The 24,490-nt window shown below is 40.4% G+C and overlaps 2 protein-coding genes across 3 annotated transcripts; both read right to left on the bottom strand.

Moving 5' to 3' along the window:
- Nucleotides 1–287: 287 nt before the first annotated feature.
- On the bottom strand, nucleotides 288–20,014 carry pde6d (phosphodiesterase 6D, cGMP-specific, rod, delta). Of its 2 annotated transcripts, none has more exons than XM_034081973.2 (5): nucleotides 19,734–20,014; nucleotides 6,072–6,160; nucleotides 4,188–4,313; nucleotides 2,475–2,580; nucleotides 288–1,359 (listed from the first exon to the last, which is right to left on the bottom strand). In XM_034081973.2, the coding sequence occupies exons 1-5, from the start codon at nucleotides 19,781–19,783 to the stop codon at nucleotides 1,278–1,280; spliced, it is 453 nt and encodes a 150-aa protein (XP_033937864.1). In that variant the 5' UTR covers nucleotides 19,784–20,014; the 3' UTR covers nucleotides 288–1,277. The 2 variants fall into 2 exon arrangements, with proteins under 2 accessions (XP_033937864.1, XP_071059048.1); XM_071202947.1 differs by lacking the exon at nucleotides 19,734–20,014 and adding an exon at nucleotides 7,376–7,578.
- Nucleotides 20,015–21,256: 1,242 nt separating this feature from the next.
- rpl36 (ribosomal protein L36) lies at nucleotides 21,257–23,880 on the bottom strand. The gene is made up of 4 exons (XM_034081160.2): nucleotides 23,790–23,880; nucleotides 23,183–23,277; nucleotides 21,559–21,693; nucleotides 21,257–21,387 (listed from the first exon to the last, which is right to left on the bottom strand). Exons 2-4 carry the CDS (start codon nucleotides 23,273–23,275, stop codon nucleotides 21,298–21,300), a joined length of 318 nt encoding a protein of 105 aa, XP_033937051.1. The 5' UTR covers nucleotides 23,276–23,277; nucleotides 23,790–23,880; the 3' UTR covers nucleotides 21,257–21,297.
- Between the last annotated feature and the right edge of the window lie 610 nt (nucleotides 23,881–24,490).

Genomic DNA, 24,490 nt, shown 5'->3' with positions numbered 1-24,490 from the left:
TCTGAGATTTAATTTAACTCCAGCTCTCGACACAGGTTCGGGAAAGCCCCATGAGCTTCTCGCTGTAGAGTGAAAATGGAACGCACAGAGTTATTGCCACTCACGCATGCGCAGTTCGTACGTGCTTCTTGGCCATCGGCTGAAGTCTTTACAGTGTGTTCCAGTGCGAAACATGAACAAGATGCAGGAGACGTGAGGCGACGTTCCGAGTACAAACTATTATATTTAACACATGTCCCTGTGTTTAATTACATGATCAACCCAAAAATAAAAACACACACGCTGCATATTATTACAACATTGGATAACTTTAATCCACAACGTCTGTCATATTAAAACACAAGTCTATTTTACACAGCTCAGTTAGCAGCTAAGAAAAAGAAAAAAAACAGTGAATCGGAATGGGAAGTGAGAATGTACAGAGCGGAGCCAAGTGAAGAGATAATGAGAATAAAAGATGGTTTAGTTGAGAGTAGAGTATTTAAGCACATAAAAGCCTCCTTTCACACGTGTCATAACAACAGTGTGCAGCTTCTCATCCCAACAATACAGGCAAAAAGAAGATGCCATATAAAGCAGGAAGTAAAGAAGTGTGGTCCTCCATCACCACACTGATCTACTGGGGCTAATGGAGCAGGAGGCGGGACAACTGTGTCCCACTGCAGAGGATTGGACCACCATTAATGATGCATTAAGGGGTCATTGTCAGCGTTTACACTTAAGAAGCCCAAATATGTCTATATAACTTGATCCATTTCTCTGAGAATAGATTTTCTGACTACAAGGAAACGTGAACTGACTAGTGCAAAGGATCTTGGGATTTTGAGTCTGGGACTTGATGATGTACTCTGCCACAGGAAGTGTCCTCTGGAGTGAGACACAGCGAGAGGAAACGCTCAGGAGACACATGGAGAGCAGAGCAGAGTTTTTAACAGACAGGTTACACGTCTGATGTTCTGTTCCTGAGTTAATGCAACCTTAGAGTGAGGGGGGGGGGGGGGGGGGGGGGTTAGCTCAGAGTGGCTCGCTGGAGATAATGTATTTACAGTGTGGATCATGGAGCAGAGGAAACGTCTCTCTCCTCCTCTCCCCTGTCCAAGGTCTTTTCAGATGGACACAAAACAGAGAACAACCAAACACTTCACTGACTGTGGGAAAGGTGATGCTCCCGAGTCAGCCGTGAGACGTTTACTGCTCCGAATTGTAGCTAACCTTTGTAATTTAAAGACCTTGGCAGGACGTCAGCATTTTGGAAGGTAGAGTGAGGGGTTTGGAGGTCAGACGTAGAAAAGCCGTACTTTGGAGGTACTGACATGGAGGTCGTCATCGAAGAACTTAGTCTCTATTATCACGTTCCCGCTGGAAAACAAAGACACGGTAACGTTAACGGATGGTTTCACTTAGCACGATATATCTTAAGCACTGTGTCTGCAAGGTCTAATGTTTAAGACCTTTCAGCTGACTCCAACGTACTTTACATTCCTGCTTCTTATGATAACACCACAGTGAGGATAACATCTGACGGGCCAATGATCTAAATAACCTTCAGCTTATAAAAGCTTGCACACAAATAAATCTGTGCACAACACTACAGACAGGAAGTGGGACAGGACTGAACTGTGACATAACCAGTCAGCATAATACAAATTAGGAGAAGCCACTTTATCATCCCACTAGTTCCGTTTGTTCTTTTTAATACCACAGTTAAGAAATACAGTTTTAATTAAAGGTCCCCTATTATACCGTTAGGTCTCCGATATATACAAAACGTGTCGCTGAAACCTTGGTTGGTTATTGGCTAATGGTTACACAAGCCAAAACATTGTTATGACATTAAGTGGCCAAAATCTGATCAGCTCAAAAGTCTATCATTCCAAATGTTACATAAAGAGTACCTATTATGCTTTTTGGAGTTTTCCCTTTCCTGTAGTGTGTTATCTGACTCTTCCTACACATCTCTAAGTGTTGGACCAATTAGAGCAATGAGAAAAATAAAGACCTTTTTGAACATTAAAGCATGTCAGAGTAGAGACACAAAATGCAGATATGAACCTGAACATTAGCATAATAGGCCCCTTTAAGTAAAAGCACATACTTATTAGCATCAAAATATACTCAAGTATGCAGAGTGGCCATTGTATGTCCTATCTCACTGGTTTCTAATTAATGATGCATTAATGTGAACAACATTTGATTTTTGCAGCAGGAAAATGCCTTTGTTACTCTCAGGTATCTCAATCCATAAGAGAACACTAGATTCAATAGTCAATTTAATTTCTGTACTAATAATATGAACTTGCACAGTAACTGATCACTAACATTACATTTCCTGCTTATTTGAAAGGCTGTACATTATCCGTACCCTTCAGATATTGACAATGGGAATACTGTTAATATGCACATGTTGTGTGTCAGTGTGTGTGGGCTGGTGTGGCTGCTGGAGATCGAGGGTCAATGGAGAGGATCTGACTCACGTTAAAACATTGGCTGGCATCATCTGGGACTCTGGGGCTGCTTCTATCAGAGACTGCCATGTGTTGGTGGAGTTGGGGATAACAAAGCCGAACTCAAAGAACCATTCTGGACCGAGACAGAGACACAGAGTTCCGTATTAACACACGGTCCATACAGTACGCTCGTGCACCAATATATAAAGACTCGACAGGCAGCATGGTAAACATGTTGTGTTGAATGGGGGGTGGGGTTGTTTTGTCTCCTGGGGCTCACTGTGCGCTCACCTCTGTACAGCAGGGCCTCAGGGAGCGACACACTACAGACCTGGGGTTTATGAATCAACTGCTGCTTCTTAGGACCCGTGTTAGGGACCCGGCAGGAAGCATTTGAGGCACGCTTTAAACCTCCGTTTCTAAAATGCCAATCATCAAAAAGACTTCTCACCCCTTTGTCCCCGTGCTGTGCTAGTTCCCTGTTGGTTTGGATAGCAGTTGGTTTAACTTACGGACCAAGTGCAAACCAACACCCACCAGAGCCCTGGATGGGCTTCATCGTGACTATTAAACGTACGAAGCCAAAGTCATTTGTCATGCACGACTTCTCCACCTTTATACTCTTCTTTTGCCAAATACCATTTGTATATATACGTGTGTACTGTGTAGTAGTGTTTTAGCTGCTTTGCGGCTCCCCTGAGGCCGTTGCTGCAGTGAAAACACCAATCCTGGAACCACATGGTTGAAAAAGAGGCGACAGTGGGTCCTGAACCCCCCCATAGAAATGCTAGAGCATGCCGTTCCGCAGCGTAACAGTTGGTGGGGTCCCCTGTCGACTCAATACACATGCACATTCTACAACATTAATATTCCAGAAGATCTCCGATGCTAAGCCCAACCATTTACTATAAAAGCCACGCCTGGTTTCACATGTGAGCCACGGCTTATGGGTTTTACAAGGAAACCAAAGTTGTTCGGTTTTGTGCATGCAGAAATCTCACTTCATTTTTCATCGATTGGCCAAACAAGTAGTGCAACTAATACATGTGTTATGTCCACTCACACTTGTGTCTCAGATGTGTAACCAGTGTAGCGTAAAGCACGGGCCGAGGAGCCTGCAGGTTGCAGCAATGATAGAGCTGCAGTGATTAGCTCTCTAAGATATGTGCATTCATATTTAGGATCTAAAACAGTGTGTTCACAAAGACATGTGGGTGGGAAGGGGGCTTCTTAAGAGGGACAAATGAGAATAGGTAAAACACATCAATGGATTAAAAAAATGTTGGAAGGAAAAGATTATATTTTAATAAGCATCTGGCTAAGTGCAAGACGGGTACATTAGTTTGTTCAACCCCAAGAAAGGTAGTTTAACATCCCTGCATTCTGACAGATGATGTCATACAGATCATGTGTCTGTGGTGGAAGAGTGCATTTTGTTACAACAGGTACCGATGAGTCGGGGTTTAAATAGTCATCAGGTCCCGAAACACAGACACACAAGATGAGAGGAATAGTGTGAAGCATTGGGATGGGCAGGTGTCACCTTATTGGCTAATGGTTACACAACCCAAAAAAAACATGGTGACATCACAAAGTGGCCAAAATCTCATTGGCTTATATTCAGGTTCTCATATAAATGGATCCTGTACCTTTCCCACTCTCTTAACACAGAGACATATTCATGTATAAAAGACATGAAGAAGGGGACTTTGCATTATAGGTGACCTTAACTCAGGTTACCTTCTAGACACTGTCCTTTGAAGAACACTTTCTGCTCCAGTCTGAACTTCTCCAGTTTCTCTGAGGAGGAGAAGTTCAGTTCTCTGGACACAGCTTTACACTTGAGGATCTTCTTGGGGACGCGAGCTGCAGAGAGGGGGAGGAATCAGAATTCACTGAGGCAGGAAAACAAGCAGAGAACAGAGAAACAGAGCACTTTGAACTTGAAGGCTCCTCCCCACTGAGAGATGAGGGCTTGTAATGACTTTAGCCGCTTTCACACCAAGTACTTTGCTGTACTTAGTTCCCAGCACTTAGTTCCCAGCACTTAGTTCCCAGCACTTAGTTCCCAGCACTTAGTACCCAGCACTTAGTACCCCCATGGAACTAAGAGCCAATCGCGTTCACACCGGAATAAGTCCCCGAGGGAGGATTACGCAAATGAAGCCGCTGACGTCACTTCTTCTTCTGCTTTGGGTTTACTGGCAGGCCGCAAACAACTTCACGGCGTATACTGCCACCCGAAGTCCCCGGCCGGAAGTCCCCGGAGTTGGGGACTGGCCGACACGCCAACACCTCCTCATCTCCACCGCTCCCATGTTTTTTTTTGTGTTGCCATAAGTTAGTCTCTCTCAGTTGATGTGCTGGGCTAATACTAATGTTAATAATGCTAATGCCAGCAAATACAATGGCGGCATTAGTTTTACGGGGCGTGGTTTGCAATTCGCCCAGCCAATCAGAAATTGGTACTTTTTTCTCCCCAGGATAGTACCACCTGTGTGTATCCACAAAAAGGATGCTTAGATTTAGATTTTGACCAATAATAAAAAATGGCATGGCTCCGTTGGAAACCTGTTAGTACAGCACAAACACCGGGTAAGTAAATATCTCCAGCTGAGTGTCCTTTCTCTATAGCGTTCCTTATCCACCTCTCTAGCAGGCACTAAAAATGGGGGTAAAGGTTCTCTGAACTAAGTTCTCTTTTTGGTGTGAACGCAAAATTCCAGGAACTATCGGAACTAGTACGGGTAAAAGAACTCCGGTGTGAAAGCGCCTCTTGTTATAGCTGATTTGGGAGCATTGTTCTTTACATCATGATTCTTTGGTTTATTATCAAAAAGGTGTCCCTATACATTGAGCAAAGCTGAGATTTCTGAGCTGGATCACATAATATCGAAGTTATACTGGTAAAATACATTTGCATCAATAATACTACACATCATTATTATTTACAATATAAACCTTTTATATCCAAAAAGAGTAATGTTTATAGTTATTCTATGTATTCCTTCAGTAATAGTAAGAATGTAGCGGCTGTATTGAATGGCTTTTTACTAGGATTATAATGATTAATTCACAGTACGATAATATCAAGAAGGATTGTCCAGATAATTCATGATAGGATTAAAAAAGGCCTTTTTTTAAATAATGAATCTGCATGTTCAGAATTGTTTTTCCAGTAAAATAAAGGGTTAATTTGAACTCAATGTGAATACTTTTCTTCCTTAATAAAATAAAAGTAGCATGCCATGAATTACTTTTGACTCTTCTTGACTCGTATAATGATGTTGGAAATAGGTCAAACGGGTGAATCTAGTTCAACCCGGCTATCGAAAACTATGAGCTCAGTACATCAGCTGTCTGTGTGGCATATTGTCCCCTGTTCATACTTCATGCATATTTAATATTGATTTCATACATAATCTTATTGTTTAATTTGCCTTTCAGTTGTTGTGATCGGTACATTTTACATATCTATTTGTATTATTTGAATATTATATTTATTATTTCATTGTTATTTTTAGACCAAGTCACATGATGTCTCACAGCTTACCTGGCTTACAAAGAGCTTGTGCTGTGTGCTGTATGAATGTGATTAAAATGTGGTAGGCGTGTGTACTGTACCTTCATGTTCTACCCCCGGTACCGAGAGGTCCTCCGTTCCCTGCCACAGCACTTTGCCCGTCTCTGCATCTCTAAGATTCATCCAGTTTCTGTTGGGAAGAAGTTAAAGGCCACCAACAGAACCAGAACAGACAGAATGAACTGAAATACACAAGGAATATTTGAACCTTAAAACCTTAAGCAACTATTACCAGTTAATATTAATATCAGCTAGATGGTTTAAGTTAGTGGAGTTAACATTAAAAGGATTTCAACAAACTTTCTGATAAAAAGGGTCTCATAAAAAGGCAAGCGATCCATTCCATGACATTTCAAGCTGAAAGACAGAACTATAGCATGTGCAAGTATGTACAATGCCCCACCGTCCTCTTTCCCTCTGCTCTCTAAGTGGGATGAATGCTGTTGAAACTAAGGGCTGAGGGGAGGGGAATAAGTGGAAGAAAAAATAAAATGCTGACATAGTAAAAGTTGATGTTTCATTTGTAATGTTAAGATGTTATTAGAGCAGTGAATTCATCAAGCTGTCGTTTACGTTCCTCCTGAAGAAAAACTCTAAATGACCCTAACCCTTTTAGTCACATCAACCTTAAGGAAATGTAAAGACTGCTTTAGGAAGTCCCCTCCTATTCCTCAACACCAGAGGTCTTTCCTGGACCTGGAAACATTTGGGGCTTAGCCCACAGTGGCGGCGCCAGAGATTTTCTTTTGGGGGTGCTGTGGGGTAGCTTAACGTTTCATAGAGGGTGCTCAAACATTAAGGGTTTCCCATTATGGTACCGGCGCTACAGTGAAATGTTCTACTGCAACACTCCCCACACGCAGTGCACCCGCGACTGTTACAATGAAGGCTCGATAATCAACTCACAGCATATAGGTGTAAGCAGAGGTAAAGTGGGGGGTCCTCACCTCCTCTAGGGGGGTCGGGGGGCATGCTCCCCCGGAATTATTATTTTTTAAATATTGAAGTTAAAAGCATCAATCTGGTGCACTTTGAGAGCAACATTAAGAGATCTATGGATACATCTCTCAACACCCATATGAAACAGAACTGGAAACAGATTTACTATTTCTTTATGGATATTTTACAAATCACTCCCCTTTTAAACTGTATTCTTGTTTTACAGCCATATAGTATTTCATAACTGTTTTTCATTTATTCTCTTGTTTTTTTATAACTATAATGATCATATGGTGTGCCTCGGAAATAATCTTATACATAATTCGTGACCAAACCGTTTGAGACCCACTGAGATAACTTAGACTAAAGTGAACTATCTAAACACTCAGAGAGTCCTTTAGCTCACCTGAGTCTCTCAGTCTGAGAGGAGAGGACTCTCCTCCAGCTTGTTGTGGAACAAACAGCTCCTTATGTCCGTTAGAGCAGCTAGCTAACCAGATGCTAACAACACGACCCCTGCCCCTGGTGCCCCATGGTCCCTGCTGGCACCGGTGCACACCCTCTCTCTCTCTTGCTCAATCACACTAAATGCGCTATTGCCACACACACACAGAGCCGAGCTTGAATGAAACACAGAGACCCAGAAGTACTTGTGTTGCATTCACTGAACACGGGAAATTACAATCCTGCCGTCCTCTCTAGTGTCATGATGAGGTTCAGGTAAAGCACGGTTAATGTATTATATTATTGAGGGAGAATTGTCCGGGGCTACAGAAAAACCATTCGGGGCTTTAGGCCACTGCTCAACACCCTACATGATGAGTTGTCAGCCTTTAGAAACATCTGTATACTGCAAACAGTTGTAGTGGAGACTGAAGCTCCACCTGCATTCAATGCAACAAACAACACGGAGCTAACGTTAGCTTTAGCCAGCTGCCATAATACTAATATATCAGATCAATATAGGTGTATAGTAGTTATCTGTACCAAGTGCAAGCCAACGTCTCTTGCCAAAGTTAACAAGTTAGCTAATGGTGTTGTCTGTTTATGACCTGGTATAATCTGTATTCTATTCCCTGACAGAATTTGACAACATTTTAACTTTAGAGAAAGCGTAGCAGTGAGGCTGATCAGTTGACAGGGACTGACCAGCTGGTTCTTATGGTCATATTTGAGCAAATAAAGTCAATTACTGGTGCAATCTTTCCCTTCAGTGAGACGTCTCCCTCCACTTCCCTCAATCTGCTACTCTAACAGAACACCTCAAGGTGACGTGCGATATGTGAATATGTCGGGAGATATGGTCTGGATTCAAACATACATTCAGTCAGAACTGACAGCTAAACTTCCAGCCACACCACTTGCACCTCCAGCAGGTCCACACCTGATGACAAGCCTCTATTAAGGGTGAAAGCCACACATCCTTTAGACCAGGGGTGTCCAAACTCTTTTCACAGAGGGCCACATACAGAAAAACATACGAAGGGCTGGGCCGCTCACTAGAGGTACACTGCCTCATAAGTTCAGTCATAAGTTAGCAAATTCTATCAAATGTAGGTAAATGATGCTTGTGAGTGTTGGCAGCTCATCCCTTAAAGCAGAAGCCTCAGATTGATTATGATAAGGAGAAATATGAAGGGTGTATTTCAAGCTTGGTATGTAAATAACTCATTGGGCTTTATTCTTATCAACTGGGTTAGGATCTTAAACAGGCACTATATGCTTGAAAACTATCAAATGTGGCGAAATGAAAACAACAACTGCAGTGAAGACAGGGATAAACCTCCTTTATAGAACATCTGTTCTCAGTGTGTGTTATATATGGGATACTATAGCAAATTAGGGGATGCCCTTTTTGAAACAAGCTGCATTGTCTTTGCATGAGTACTATTGTATAGTGATTAGATATAACTTCAGTGCTATGAGCAAGGAGAGGGAGTGGCAGAGAGACAAGTACCATGTCTACATCTCTGTGCTCTCTGGGGGGGGGTAGAGTATGTTCAAACTTAATTAATGGCAGACCTATTTTATAAATCAGGATCTTTTTACAAGTCACATCTTGCTGTATAGCGGCAGCAACAGCATGCACTGATGTTCTGTGAAGCTGACTGACTCGCTCTGTCTGACAGGATGATAAACGGACACAGAACAAAGCAGATACGTGTATACTCTAAATATAGACTGCCTGTCATTCATTAGTCAGTTTATTGAACATGTCAGAAACAAAAACATACAACAATAATATATATATATATATATTCTCTTTTTTTCCTTTTTTTTTTCTCACTCAAATTAATAATTATAACAAAGTACAACAACAAAGAAGAATTGGGATGGATGAAACCCTCTTTAATGGTCACACATGCAGAGCACACAGCACACAAAAGCAAAAAAGACACCAGAGCCTGTTTTAGATATTGTAAGTTGTTGCCTGTTACAAATACCTTGGTATCTGGCTTGATGATTGTCTCTCTTTTAAACTTCAGGTCACTAATCTGCTTAAAAAACTGAGAGTTAGGCTAGGTTTCTTCTACAGGAACAAGTCCTGTTTCTCGCTTGAGGCCAGGAAAAGGACCTTTTGACCTGTGCTGGACTATGGGGATCTGGTCTATATGAATGCACCTGCCCATTGCCTGGAAAAGTTAGATGCTGCGTATCACAGCGCTCTGAGATGTGTTACTAACTGTAAAGCACTTGCTCATCACTGTACCCTGTCTGCCTTCACTAACTGTACGGAGGCTCAGTCATTGGTACATGTTCATCTATAAAGCCATGTTGGGTAAACTACCTTTTTATATCGGCTCTCTGATCTCTCGACGAATTAAAAGTACGTATTGCCTGAGATCTCATGATGTGGTTTTATTAAATATGCCAAGTGCTAGGACTGTCTTAGGGAAGAAAGCTTTTAGATGTGCAGCTCCACTAAACTGGAACAGTCTGCAAACCTGAGCACTTTGGTTCCCCTGCATCACTTTGAAACTCGGCTGGGTGACATGCTGTTTGATACTCATGGTACCTGTCACTGTAAATAGAGTTTTGTAAACTGTACATTATGTTGTATGTCTTCCTTATTGTTGTTCTGTTGTTTTTATGTTACATGTGTAACTAATGTCCTGCAGGTCACCCTTGAAAAAGAGATCTTTTGATCTCAAGGGGCTTCATCTGGTTAAATAAAGGCTACAAACAAACAAACAACACACTGTGAAATGTGTTCTCTGCGTTTAACCCATCCTAGTACCAGGAGTCTAGTACTAGGAGCAGTGGGCAGCTATTGCACAGCGCCCGCGGGGCAATGGGAGTGAGGGGGGGAAGGGGGATGTCTGATGCCTTGCTCAAGGGCACCACGGCAGGGCAGGAGGTGAACTGGGACCTCTCCAAGTAGAAGTCCACACTCCAAATGTAGGTCTGGTCGGGGACTTGAACCGACGACCCTACGGCTCACAGTCCAAGCCCCTACTCACTGCCATAGATTTAGTCCCTAATTTTGGTCTCAAAGTGCACCAGATTGATGCATTTAACTTCAACATTTAAAAAAAAATCTTCCCGGGGGAGCTTGCCCCCGGACCCCCCTAGAGGAGGTGAGGTCCACCACCTGCCCACACCCCCTGTTAAATTGCCTCACCCACATTGAGGATGCTTCCTACGCCCATGTTTTATTCCATGTGTCAAGTCAGGCACATTGGGTCAAAATGTTATTGCATTAATGATCTGTTCACATTAAAATCACTAAATATATCTCGTAACTATTTTGCTCTAGGCAACTCAAGGGCTCAGGTAATGTGATTACTATATGAATAATTGTCCAAAAGAACATAAAATGCATAGGGTTTTTTGTTAAGTAACATACTTTCGTCGCCGGCCGATACATGCCGCGCATTAAGTGGGCCTGTCTGTCAATTAATCCCCGGGCCACTTTTTCCCCCCAGTCCGCCCCTGTTTGACAGTACATGTTTATCTCCAGATTTATGTATTGGTATGACTTTAGCAGTTTTCATTTTATTTGGAAATACACCGGTTTGTATTGACTGATTACAGATGTGAGTTAGTGGTTTGGCTATACATTCAATAATGTTTTTAACTGTATACATTTCAATATCATGACAGTCTGTAGACCTTTTACTCTTAAGTTTTTTAACTGTGTCAATAATTTCATTTTCATCAGTCCCTCTTAAGAATATAGTTTCCTTCACATATATATCTTTACTTGCAACACCATCACTACAACCAGTATTTGGAATTTCCCCAGCTAGACAAGGACCAACATTGACAAAGTACTTATTGAAATCTTCGGCAACTGAGGTCATGTCATAAACTACTGTATCGTTTTTTGACAGAAAACTGTTTGGGTATTGTGCCTTTCCATTTTCTTTTTTAATAATGGTATTTAATACATTCCATGTGTTATTTTTGTTATCCTCCAATAATTTGTTGTAATGATCCATTTTGCTACATCGTATTATCTTTGTTAGTTTGTATATGTATGTATGTAGTATGTCTTGTATTTTTGTTCAGCCTCTACTGATCCATTCTTTAAGAAGTCTTTATACAATTCATTTTTTGTTTTACATGCATTTAATATTCCCTTAGTGATCCATGGTTTTTCAGAATATTTTTGTTTCACTATTTTCTTTACACGAGGACAATGTGTTTCATACAGCCCTGATAGAATATGTAGAAATGATTCATAGGCTTCATTTGCATCTGGTACATACACTTTGTTCCAGTGACACAGTCATGCAAATACTCACACAATATCTTGCCCTAGTTGGCTAGTAGCCACATTGGTCCACATTTGCTCAAAGAGGATGAATGATAAGAAGCTTGTCGGTAAAGTCAAGAGAGAGGCGGCTGGAGGAGCTGTCCCATCAGGCTGTCGGCTGGTCAGCTGCTCCTGACCCCCACGCTCTCGACAACACAATGCAGCCGTCAATCACAGGCATCCTTTGTACACTACAGCAGCATCCAATGGAAAGCATCTTAGTGACACTCACATCCACCAGAGTTTCCGTCAGCCTGTATTTACTGAACTTGAAAAGTCTCTTGAAGTCGGACAAATGTATAATCTCTCCAGGCATCACGTCTGGTGGAGATAATATCCCCTAAGCAAAATGTGAAGTGTTTTAAGAATAGGTTGAACAGATGAGTTGGCACTAGCTGCTCTCCTCTTTGCCACAGGCTATGAGATGCCAGTTATCGGGCCTTCAATAATAAGTGATTTCAGACAAATCTATCCAGAGTGGGCCCCCGGGTTCTCTCTGCAGGACAGAATCAAAACAGCGCCTGTTTACATTGTATGAGCCAAACAAGCCTGTATTTCTTTTGGTCAACTTTATTTTATATAAGAATGTGTATGCTTAAAGCTAATGGAAATGTGTTGTATTCTGTATTTCTTTGTCATGCAGGAGTCTCTTGATGGGACTTGTTATATTTGAAATAGCCCACTTTTCAATAAAATGTCAATCTTCATGCCCTGATGATGCCATTTTGTAAATAGCCTTCTTATTATTGGTTTTCAAACTCAACATTAACACATCATTTTTTACCATATTTCTCACCCGGAAACGTTGACCGGCGCTCATTTTTTCGAACGGAAACGCTGACATCCATCCGCAGAAGTCAGAGTTGAATGGAGTGTTTAAGTGTGTGATGTGCTGGACATGATGCTGCAGGAGTGGAAAAGAGTCATGGGAAGGACTGATTTTGATCTTTACTCTTAATATGGTCGTCACGGTTTCCGCCATGCATTTTGACAGTTGGCTTTGGGCCGGCTCAGGACACAATAGGTGTTTCTCTATGTCGAGTACGCTTGCTTGGTAGCACATGTCTTCCGAGTCACTTGCTTCAGAAGCGAGGCAAGAATACTTCCTGGCATTGAGAAAACGAAGAGTGGAACAGGCGAGCAAGTGTGAGTCATATGAGAGGCCCGCCTTACATTTTCCGCCACAGATTTAGGGAAATTGGTCCGGTCGCAAAGCATTGTGGGGATTTTAAGACCGCGGAGTCTGCACATGTGCAGCCTTGAAATTTCTCCAAACGAAGTACGCCGGGCTCGGTAGAATTCCAAGTATGCTGGACATTGGAACAGTACTTCAGCGCCACTCGATGACGTAGTATGCTTGAAATAGTGGCTCTGGAGCAGCTTTACTCGAGATTGAGAAACACCCAATGTGTAGCTCTGTACTTCAGTCTCTGTGGAAACAGCGCTGCTTCCACAGGGAACACCTCCCTCTTTTCCCTTTAGATATCAGCCCTCTGTTCCAGAAGATTCTCCACTCAGCATCCTGTCACACTCAGACACTACTCAGTGTCACACACACACACTTGACTCCACACCATCTGTGGAGCCCTCCATTCCCAACGGCCTGAAAGCACAGCCTCCATGTTAGCATACTGCTACAAAACAGTCATCTAATTGCACTTATATTACTGAGTCATAAATCTGTAGTCAGAATGTTAGAAAACATTATATAAAGATGTGTAGATGTCATTTATTCCATCGGTGTCAAAATGAACAGGAAATACAATTTGGATTTTCATCAATTTATGTTAGTATTTTTATGGCAAACACACAATCTACACTTTTTTTGTAGAATCTATTTATAATTAGTTTACATTACCGGCTCCTTCAATACTCTTATTATTTGTTTATTTAAAGTCTAGATCTATTATTATCTCCTCCTTCTCCTTTTGCCTTTTATCTGCGCCTTACCTGTTCCAACATGTCCCTGCTGCAGGACGATTAAAGACAGTCTGACTCTGATGAATTGTTTCATGTCTTAAATAAAGGACATTTCTCAAAGGAGTAGGAGTAGGAGTAGGACAGGTGTAAAAGCACCAATAACCTGAAACAGCCAGGTGTATCATATCGTGATATAAAGTATAAAACCATTGTAAAAAGTCAAATTGAACATAATTTGTGCTAAAATATGAGTAGTTTCCTCAATAAACACTCATCTGACATATTGTCTGCTCCCCTCCCCCAGCTCTTCCTCTCCAGTTAAGTCTGCTTACTTCGATGCTTTCTCTAATCCTCTCAAGTCTAACTAAATCCAATCTGCTACATCAAACTCATCATCCTCAACCCCTTCCAGAACAGCCCAGGCCTCTGCTCTTCTACGGTACGTGTAACCAAAACAAACAAGAGAACACATTTTAGCAGGAGGTCCCTAAAAATAGTGGATTTATAAAAAATAACTAGTTCCTATCATCACGTCATCGTCCATTTCTGTCTCTCAGCTAGCAGAACCGAAAGCAATTCATTTCAACACCAACAACATCATACCAAGTGTACCATAGTCTCCCCCCCCCCCCCCCCCAGGGTCTGTCGGAACACACAGTTAATGAGCCCCCAGTGAAAAGCTGCTTTCTTTTTAAAGACGCATTAATGGCAGTTTCATGACCCTCTGAAACCACAGCAGCGCGAGCCAATCAGAAACAGTGTCAGAGGAGTCAGAAAGAAGGCACGCCGAGCCGTCACAGAGCGGGGATATCGTGTGGGGCTGCAGCAACAACTACCAACAGACTGCTTCTGCTGTGTCAGTGACTCTCTAGCGCACAGCAGCAAAACTATACATTCTTTTTTAAGTTGAGCGATGGATTACTCTGCACGCACAACATATATGAATTAAAGCACTTTCAGTTATATACAATATATATTCAAATGTATTCAAGTGGTATTGCATATTACATTACATGTCACTTGTTAGACACTTTTATCCAAAGCGGCTTACGTACTCAATACTGTGGGGATTGAACCAGTTCTACCCTGACCCAGAGATCAGCACACTACCCCACTGAGCCATAACTTCCCTTTGAATTTATAACTGAAGGAAAATGACTTTCTGCATGAGATCGATAAGGGGGTCAAACTGATATAGGACAGCCTCAACACAGACTTTGACTACATTCAGGAACTTAGACGTCTGCAGCTAATTATCCACAAGAGCAATCATCATCATCATCATCATCATCATCATCATCATCATCATCATCATCTGCTACTAATGACTGTAAGTGTGCCTCAGTGGATTTGTCAGACAAGCATCCTGTGGTCCAACTGTTGCGTTCCGCTTCCTTCTCATCGTTGTGATTTTTCAATAAGAAAAATAAATGTTACTTAAAAAGCTCAATGCTAATGAGGTCAAAAGGTCACACGGTGTGACTGTGCTAAAGGCACGCAATTAGCCTTTTGTTGGAAAGATGTTGAAGACAAATAAATGTGTTTAAATATCATGTTTATTTCATCATGTGTAATCCTTGCTTGAGGTACATCTGCATGTATATTGAACGTTGGGATGCCCCCTTCCATAAATGACATCATGTGCCGTAGTTAGGCAAAGAGCTCATTGTTTTTCTACAATAACGGTTTTTCAGTAAATACTTTTAAACCGGACCGGATCTTCTGGTCTGACCTGTGCCTTTTTTTTTACAATGTATTCATAATGTGTTCACATTACCGGCTCCTTCGATACTAGATGTATTAAGTATTATGTATGAATATTTTAAAACTGGATTGGATCATCCAGATCATGGTCTGCCTGAAGTTACTGTGCCTTTAGCTCATTTGGTTTCTGGACCAAACTACTATTATTATTGTTGACTATGATATTTCTTGTTCTGATGCATTTTGGGGTTTTCATCCCTCAGAATGACTATAAGCCAGTCACACTCTGGCTTTGAATGCGTGAGACTACTAAAAAGCTGCATGTGTGAGCATCTAGTCTGCTCTGTTCATCAATTTAACAACCAGATGCTGTCTTTTTTATATCGCTAAGGACCGTGACATGTTGCCTTTACAGTGTCGAAGAAAAATGAATATGCGTGTTGTCTGTGCTTCCTTTAATAAGGCACAATGGACAGAAGGTAGTAAATCCCTGCTCACTAAATCGTGGATTTAGTCATTACCACACTCTAGCAAGAGCCCTGACCTTCACAGGAAGCATACACACAGCTTCATCTTCAGGGTGGACTGGGGTCAGTGGAATACAATAAGGAGGACACGTTGTATACATCACCAATGAATGGAGTTGCCTGCTGGAGATATGACCGAGGCTAATCTGCTGCTACAAGACACAGAGCGGAGAGCCCCCCCCCCCACATGCTGCAGATCTGCAGTTGGGAAGTGGAACTGTGCAAACATTTCAAAGGATGCTTGATGTTATTCAGAACATGTACGGTGATACAAATCCATGCACCGGCACAATCATTTCAAATGCAACAAACGTACATTTTTGCAAACCATAATGATTTCAAAAACAGTTGTTTGTTGAGGAGCCACATTTAAGTTTTTGGAACTACTTTGTTTTTTAACTTGGAATGATATTTTCCAGCTTTCCTCATTATTTCATTGTTTTCATTGAATATATTCAGGCAAAGACCTCATTTCCGTGTAAGAAACAGACATAAGAAGCAATAACGAAAACAATGCACTTGAAATAAATAAACAGCTAAAACAAGAAAAACTAGGAGTGAAATTAGGAAAAATAAATGAAATTGCGCCTATGATAACAAATGGATTGTTCTGCAGGTTGTTCCGTGTTGCAGCTGCACAATGAGAACACATGCATTCTCTAAGATGACTAAAAACAGCTGACTCATGCAATCCAATCATTGAGCGAGTTCGATAAGGGCCGACATCAGAAGTAAAGTATGGGGGTCAAGTATGGTAAGGGTCTTATGAATACATAAGAGTCAGTGTCTATTCACACACAGAGAGAGAGAGAGAGAGAGAGAGAGAGAGAGAGAGAGCAGCTTATATGTATAAAATGTCGCATAATCCAAAAGTGATAATCAAGTTTCCTCAACAAGCATCCTTCTAACACGCAGAGGAAAACACATTATTCCTATCATTTAAAAGTGTTCCTTAACATGCTCACAAGTTTAGTCTTCTGATATTTAAAAGTGTCTTTCTCCTCCCACCCAAACCCAAAGATGCTTGTTCTCCGCGACTCATTCATTACTCGTATCCCTCTTGGTCGAGAAGATGAGGTCATCAGCATTGATATGACTGGCTCTGGGGAATTGAGTGTTATCTGTGTTCATGGTTGTTGAGAGCAACGAGAGCATCAGCAAAGCAGCGAAGGACACTTTCCACATTACAGTCAAACATGAGCACTTTGCATAAAGCAGGCATCATCCCTCTGGCATTTATAAATGTATACATATAGTATAGCCCCTCACACATGGTCCTTTTTCGATTTCTTTATGAAATGGTGCAATTATGTTTGTGGTAAATAAAATGTATCTTCAAAAAGTATGCTGCTAGTGATAAGAGTCTTATCAGTTCCCTCCTTACTATTCAACTATATTTGAAAATAAATATAACAAACTATCTGAGGTTTTGTCTTGTGAACTTTGAAGGCAACACGATTCTATATTCAGTCAGTATAGGACACTGTGATGCGTTTCACAGCCTGACTTTCCTGCTGGAGACTGAGGAGGCAGCAACTTTGATACACTATTATATTTATAAAAAGAAGACTTTAACACTTGGTCTTTGCATCATCATCATCATCATCATCATCATCATCATCATCTTTAGACGGATGAATCAAACAGGGAAGCCATGCAGATGGTGAAAGGATCCTTCTGGCTGTGTCTGAACCCTATCCCAGGTGTGGACCTCAGTTCTTCCAGGCCACTGATTTACTGACAGCCACGGATTCTGCCGCAGACTCTAATACTATAAATAAAAAGCGATGAAAGACTTCCTTGTTAATGTAAAAGGTATAGTAAGGGACACATGCTACATTTTACTGCTCTTTACTCATGTTGTTGCGCTTATTTGCCTGGTTGTGTTAACTGCATAAGGTAAGATCATTTACATTAACACTACTTAAATATGGTTTACAATTCAGGGACCCATTTCATTGCATAGTCTTTACCCAAGATAAGCAAGGGGTTTCCCTTGCTTATCTTGCAAGTGGCAGGACTGTTGTAATATAGATATGCATGTTATACCACTTTCTCTCTTCCTCTAATTCCTGTTGGCGTCTCCTCAGTATCTCATAAAGGAAATGTTCAAATGTAATCAAAAGTGTCTTTAGGATTGGATCCTGGGTTAGGTCTGCCAGTGGGCTGACATCAATTCACTTGTATCCAAATTGCTTTTAAAAAAATAACTTTTTTGAAATGGCTGATGTGAGAACGTTATGTCACTGTGACACGAACAGAAACAAATATCTAAAAAGTAATACAAGTATACGTGACTCCACTTCCAGCAATAAAAAAAACCGAGGAAAAAACCGCACTTAGATACTAACAAAGCACTTATATACTAACAGAGCACTTATATACTAGTAACAAAGCACTTATATACTAGTAACAAAGCACTTATATACTAGTAACAAAGCACTTATATACTAGTAACAAAGCACTTATATACTAACAGAGCACTTATATACTAGTAACAAAGCACTTATATACTAGTAACAAAGCACTTATATACTAACAGAGCACTTATATACTAGTAACAAAGCACTTATATACTAGTAACAAAGCACTTATATACTAGTAACAAAGCACTTATATACTAACAGAGCACTTATATACTAGTAACAAAGCACTTATATACTAGTAACAAAGCACTTATATACTAACAGAGCACTTATATACTAGTAACAAAGCACTTATATACTAGTAACAAAGCACTTATATACTAACAGAGCACTTATATACTAACAGAGCACTTATATACTAACAAAAGGACTGGCTTATCTAAAGCCAGTTGAGTAGCACTTAAAATGTGTTATCTCTATGAAACCTGATGTACTTATATGATGTACAAGTTTGTATCTTCTTGGTCGAATGCACTTATTGTAAGTAGCTTTGGATAAAAGCGTCAGCTAAATGCAATGTAATGTAAATTTACTAAATTACCATATTTTGGGGAGTATTTTTGAAGAACTTGTAATTAACTTGAGTATAAACATGTTATACTACAAAAAAATACTTCTACTCCAGAACAATTGAGGCAAATACTGTACTATTTATTCTTCTATATTTATTTTAGAAACCTAAAAATTATGAATTAATGTATAGATTATGTGTATTCATTAAAGTAAGATCCAACTTTACCTACTGCAAGATAATGTTCACATTAATGGCTTGATAATTACAATCTAGTAAAAATAAATAGTCATTCTGCATAATAAGTACTTTTAGTTTAGGAACTTCAAGTATATTTTAACGTAAAGTAGTCAACTTTTTGAATGCAGGATTTTTACTGGCAACAGAAACTGTTCCACAACTGCAGTACACTGGTGTGTTTAGGGCAGCATTAAAACGGGAGGATTTATAATGAAGTTTGGGATTTATATATTCATATTCCCATATGTAAAGTTACAAAACTCAAACAGCAGACAAGTCATACAAAACGCTAGCTAGGTTATGCATGCTATCCCCTGTGTCCTGTCACTTCAGTGCAGTACACATCATAGCGTGCACAGTATACAGGGTGTGTGAGGGTGCAGCTGCAGCACCGCGCACTGAGCAACCAGACACACACTGACCTCCAGAGAGGAACAATAAGAACATGTCCATGTTGTCCCATCATATAAAGACAAACATTGGTTGCTGACTGTATCACACTGACAGGTTAGCCGCAGCAGCTAGCTTACCTTACTGTAGCTAGCACCAGAGTCAGACTCACATTATGTTCCCACACGGTGCTAATGTTAAGTTGTCATGTTAGGACAAACAATAATAAAAATACAAACGCTAAGGTTACGTGTCCAACCCTTGCAGAGCAACAGTTCAAAGGATACAGTTTGAAGCCCTTCAAAATCTCCTTGGCCCTGTCTTCGTCTGAAGACATTTCTGAAGTCGCCTGTTTTCGTTGCTTCCAGAAAATAAATCCAGGATGTGATGAAATAACAAAACTGCTGCTGGTGTTAGCTCCACTAACGTGAGTTAGCTAAATGCTCTGCCCGCTAATATTCGCATGTAAACTAGGTATAACGTTACTTAAGTCTATATTGTTGGACTGCAGGTTAAATTTGATCCGATAATGCAATCAGCTAAATATACCCAGCTAACTAACAGACAGCTAGCATAGCCAGTAAACGGCGCGGAGAAGCGTCTAACAGCCAATCACAGGCCGAGAATAAGAAGCCTGGGCGGGACACAGTAGATAGAGACGCGTCACCAGGGGCAACGCCGCCGCACAGTGAAGGGCAGGCAAAAATCTACACCTCAGATAATAACAGGTTTGGATGGAAACTTAACATTTCTATAAAACTAAAAGACTGAATGAAATTAATGAGGTAGCATCATAGACTGTATATATAAAGGGTAGCATACATCAAATAGTATTGATGAATATCAGATTCCCAAATGTGTAAACTAGCTGCTACTAATACAAATTGTAAACTGTAAATAAAAGGGTTTGTTGTTAGGATCATATAGCCAAACTGTCCGACATATACTTGTTAAATACTCTCCATTATCCATCCACGAGTACGTAGGATTACTTTTTTATAGATACATATAATTGATTAAAAAAAGTGTACCCGTGAATAACAACTTTCAAATGCCTGTACGAACGTCCTGAATAAATATAAATTAAAAATTTCTTTTCACAAGAGATGGAGAACGATAGGTAAGTCGGGGCTGAAACCAGCTGATCACCTTAGTTATCATTTCCACATTGTTACTACCACTTGTAGATGGCTTGGGATATTGTATATTAAATAGAAGTATAACCAAAAGGGAGCATTTATTTAGGGGGGCTCTGGCTCTAAAAGTAAGAAGTCCTGTCCATTGCATTTCTACATATCGGCTAACATGCAACTCCCAGTGACACCAGACAGGAAATAAAAATACAAGTATCTGAAAGTAATTTCAGTATTATGATTGTAGTTCTTAAGTTGAATGTGTATTTACTTTTCTTAGTTGCGTCCTTGTTGATGTTGCAAAAGGAGTTGCTGTGATGCTAATGACATCTCCCTGATGGCACCCATAAACACTGAACTGTCTGGGAAGCAGACTGGGTGGATTGTGGCTGCAGGTGTTTCATCATGGAGTCAGAGGGGCCTGCACCCACCTGAGCACTAACCATGAAGGGGCCAACAACAGCCTGCAAAGTGCATCATCCTGACCTACACCACCTCTTGATAGTGAGGAGCAGACCTCCAGGGAGGTTTTATTACACCAGTCAATGCAACATTAGATTGTATGCATTATTGAACAGTAACGAGGCATCAGTGTACCATTTATGTTCACAAACGGTGTTTAAAAAAAAATCAGAACATCATAGAAAAGGCGCAAAGCAGAAGACAAACGACACCAGTTTGGCTTTCAGAGTTTAGAAAACGTTTATTAAGTGACAGATTAGTCCTTCTTGGCAGCAGCCTTCCTCATGGCAGCCAGAACGTTGCTCAGCTCCTCCCTCTTTCTCTTGGCACGGATGTGAGTGCCAATCTGTGGAGGAGAGAGAAACATTAGACTCAACACCCTCGAGCCTACCATCAGCACATGCTACAGACCAATACAAGCTCTGCAGTAGATTGTACAAGTTGCTCTGTCACCGATGTAATGAACATGCTGCTGTGGCTGTGCAGCAGCGCTCTGACTTGACAAACACTAACTTACCCTCTTCTTAATGAACTTGAGGGCTCTCTTGTCCTTGGACACCTTGAGCAACTCCATGGCTCTCCTCTCATATGGAGCAAAGCCACACACCTCACGAATCATGTCCCGGACAAACTTGCTGTGTTTGGTCAGACGCTGCAGAGGAAAGACAAAGCTTTAAAACCACAGATCCTTTCAAATTATACAGGAATCGTTGCAATGGACATCATTGTTTATACAGATATTACATATTCTGCAGCAAATCAATGTGATTTACAATTTTTTTATTTATAAGCTTTGACCCGCAGCTTGAGAAGTACTACTATTACTTATTACTATTAATTTTGACCAAGTTATCAGACATTGTAGGGAAAAGAGGACTCTGCCCTGAGCTACATCTCTGAAACTCTTCTGTTCTTCAGCAGCCTGGCATTGTTTCCGCCATGTATGGACAGATTGTCCCCAGGCTTTACAAGAGGTGGCTATAGTTTTAGGAAAGTTACATTTAGGGCTTATTGGATGAATCTGGAACAGCATGTAGTAGCATTTTTTATTTTTGAAAGAATGATTTAAGACTTATTATACAAAAATACATTTGATCAGTGCTTGTTTGAAATGAATAATGTTACATACCCTGAACTTCAAACATCTGTGAGTATTGTCCACGGTATTCAATGTATTACATGTCTCATTATGTAATATAATGAAAAGCGCTAAAATAAAAATACCATGAATTATTATTATTAACTGTGCTTTAAAAAAAAAAAACTACATTTATATGACTACACATCCTTATACCATCTTCATAGCATCAGACATTACAGCTTTAGTAAATATGTTGCATATTTCACCCCACTTGTTATAAAGACTGTTGCTCTTTTTACATTATAGTCAATATGTTTTATAGTCATGATAACTTTTGCAACACTCGACTTTTACTGTTCAAATATATTATTGTGCTTTGCCCGTTTCCAAATGTCACTGTTCTGTCCAGTTTTAAGCCCTGTAGCTTTATCAGGCATCATACGCCCATCAACAAATGTTATATCACTGCTCAAATTTACATTTTAAAAGGCTCAGTTATTTTCTATTACAAATGGCCATGTTATATTCAAGCATTCATGATTCAAACAGGGAAAAGTTGCATTTGACTCTTGCAGTGGGATATGCATAGGATGGAAATCAGACTGGTACTAGTAATTATTTAAAATACATTAAAATGTCATGGACTTGTTATATTAGGCTAATAAATGTCCCAGAGCCAAGATATATCTATTTAAATTACTTGTTTTTGTCCTAAAAATCAAATGCATGTATTTTGACATCATGAAGCTGAAGCCTGATAATGCTTCTCATAGTGCCAACATGTCTTAGGTGAGAAAAAAAGTAATTGATGGCAAATAATCCATTAATTTTGGATGGGACAGGGTGGAAGAAGTATCACATTTGAAATAGACTGGTTTGATTTGCTGTCAGATATTCAGCATCTAAATCAGGACATGGATCAGCTTAAAGTAACTTGTGAAATGACATGTCTTGTTACAAACTAATCTCAGACAAGCACATTAAGCATCACACTCCTAGTGAGGTCTGAGTGCTTTAGTAGTAGCAGTAATGTATTAAATGTGAAGCATCAGAAACTCACCCCACGCCGGCGGCTGTGTTTGGGGGCAGTCACATTTTTAGTGACTGGGTGGCCCTTGTTAAGGCCAACAGCCATAGGGTAGCGGATAGCCATTTCTGAAGGAGATAAGAACATTTAAAAATCAGTCACAATTGATACAACTTTTTCCAGACCCATTTAAGCAGCAACCACATGTTCAACAGTCAACAGAAGCACTTCCGCTGGTGCACAGATATAACGGTTTATGTTTTCAGAGTTAGCATGCAGTGCTAACGTTAGCGTAACAGAACCGGGTGGACATACAGGTGAAGTTAAATTACACTACCTGAGGAAAATGTTTCTAAAACGCGTCTCAGTAGACAATGTACCGTGTAGCTCCTATACGTGTTATGCAATGAGGTATAGAGATCACTTTATGCACAGAATGAACACAGCTCTGGGGCTTATGAGTCACTGACAGGGATTCATTTTTTCCTATCTTTCACTTGTTCTTGTGACACAAATAATGCCTACAGATGTTAGATAAGTTCTATATGTGTCTATAGTTTCACTGTGTCCGGTGGAAATCGACGGATGGTAAAGATTATACGTGGATTTTGGCAGATAGTTGTCAACATTTAAATCTTACCTGCTGTCTATGATGGCGGTCAGACCGGAAGGACTGTGGAACGAGAGAGGCGGGGTAATGACAGGTTTGACCCGGAAGAGACATCTGCGACAACAGAGCACTGCCCCTATCGGTCTGGATGAGTTACTGCTGTTTAATCAGTCTTTTGCTTTATTTATTTTTCGTAGTAGCATTTAAATAAAATACATGGTATTAATGCTGTGATATTATATTATCAATCAATCAATTTAGCAAAAGACCACTGTATTTTTATGATCAAATAGTTTACACAAGAGATGAGCATGACCATAAGACTAGACAAGATACATCAGGCCATCTACTGGCACCTAAACCCAGGACAAATCTTCTGAAATCTTCTGTGTTTTATAGAGCTATAAAGGAATGGAACTCATTGCCAAACTACCTTGCTGAAATAGAGTCCAGAGCCTCTTTCAAGAAGAGATTGAAGGGCCATCTACTAATGACCATGTACCCTGGTGAGCTGTGAACCCTAATTTAATTTGATCTCATGCTTTGTACTGGTGGGTGTCTAGTGCACTCATCCTTGGCTGAGATTGATATTGCAAGTGGATGAGATTGTTGATGATGTTGGAAATTGTTGATGATATTGGTGATGTTGTTAATGATGTCAGGAATTATGTCTTGAATGTTGTTGTATTATTGTTGTATTATTGTTGTATTGTTTTAAGTGTCGGACCCCA

Source organism: Pseudochaenichthys georgianus, chromosome 4 (genome assembly GCF_902827115.2).
Source record: "Pseudochaenichthys georgianus chromosome 4, fPseGeo1.2, whole genome shotgun sequence".
Classification (NCBI taxonomy): Eukaryota; Metazoa; Chordata; class Actinopteri; order Perciformes; family Channichthyidae; genus Pseudochaenichthys; species Pseudochaenichthys georgianus.
Note: the sequence above shows the minus strand (reverse complement) of the source record. Positions and strands in the feature narration are given on the sequence as shown.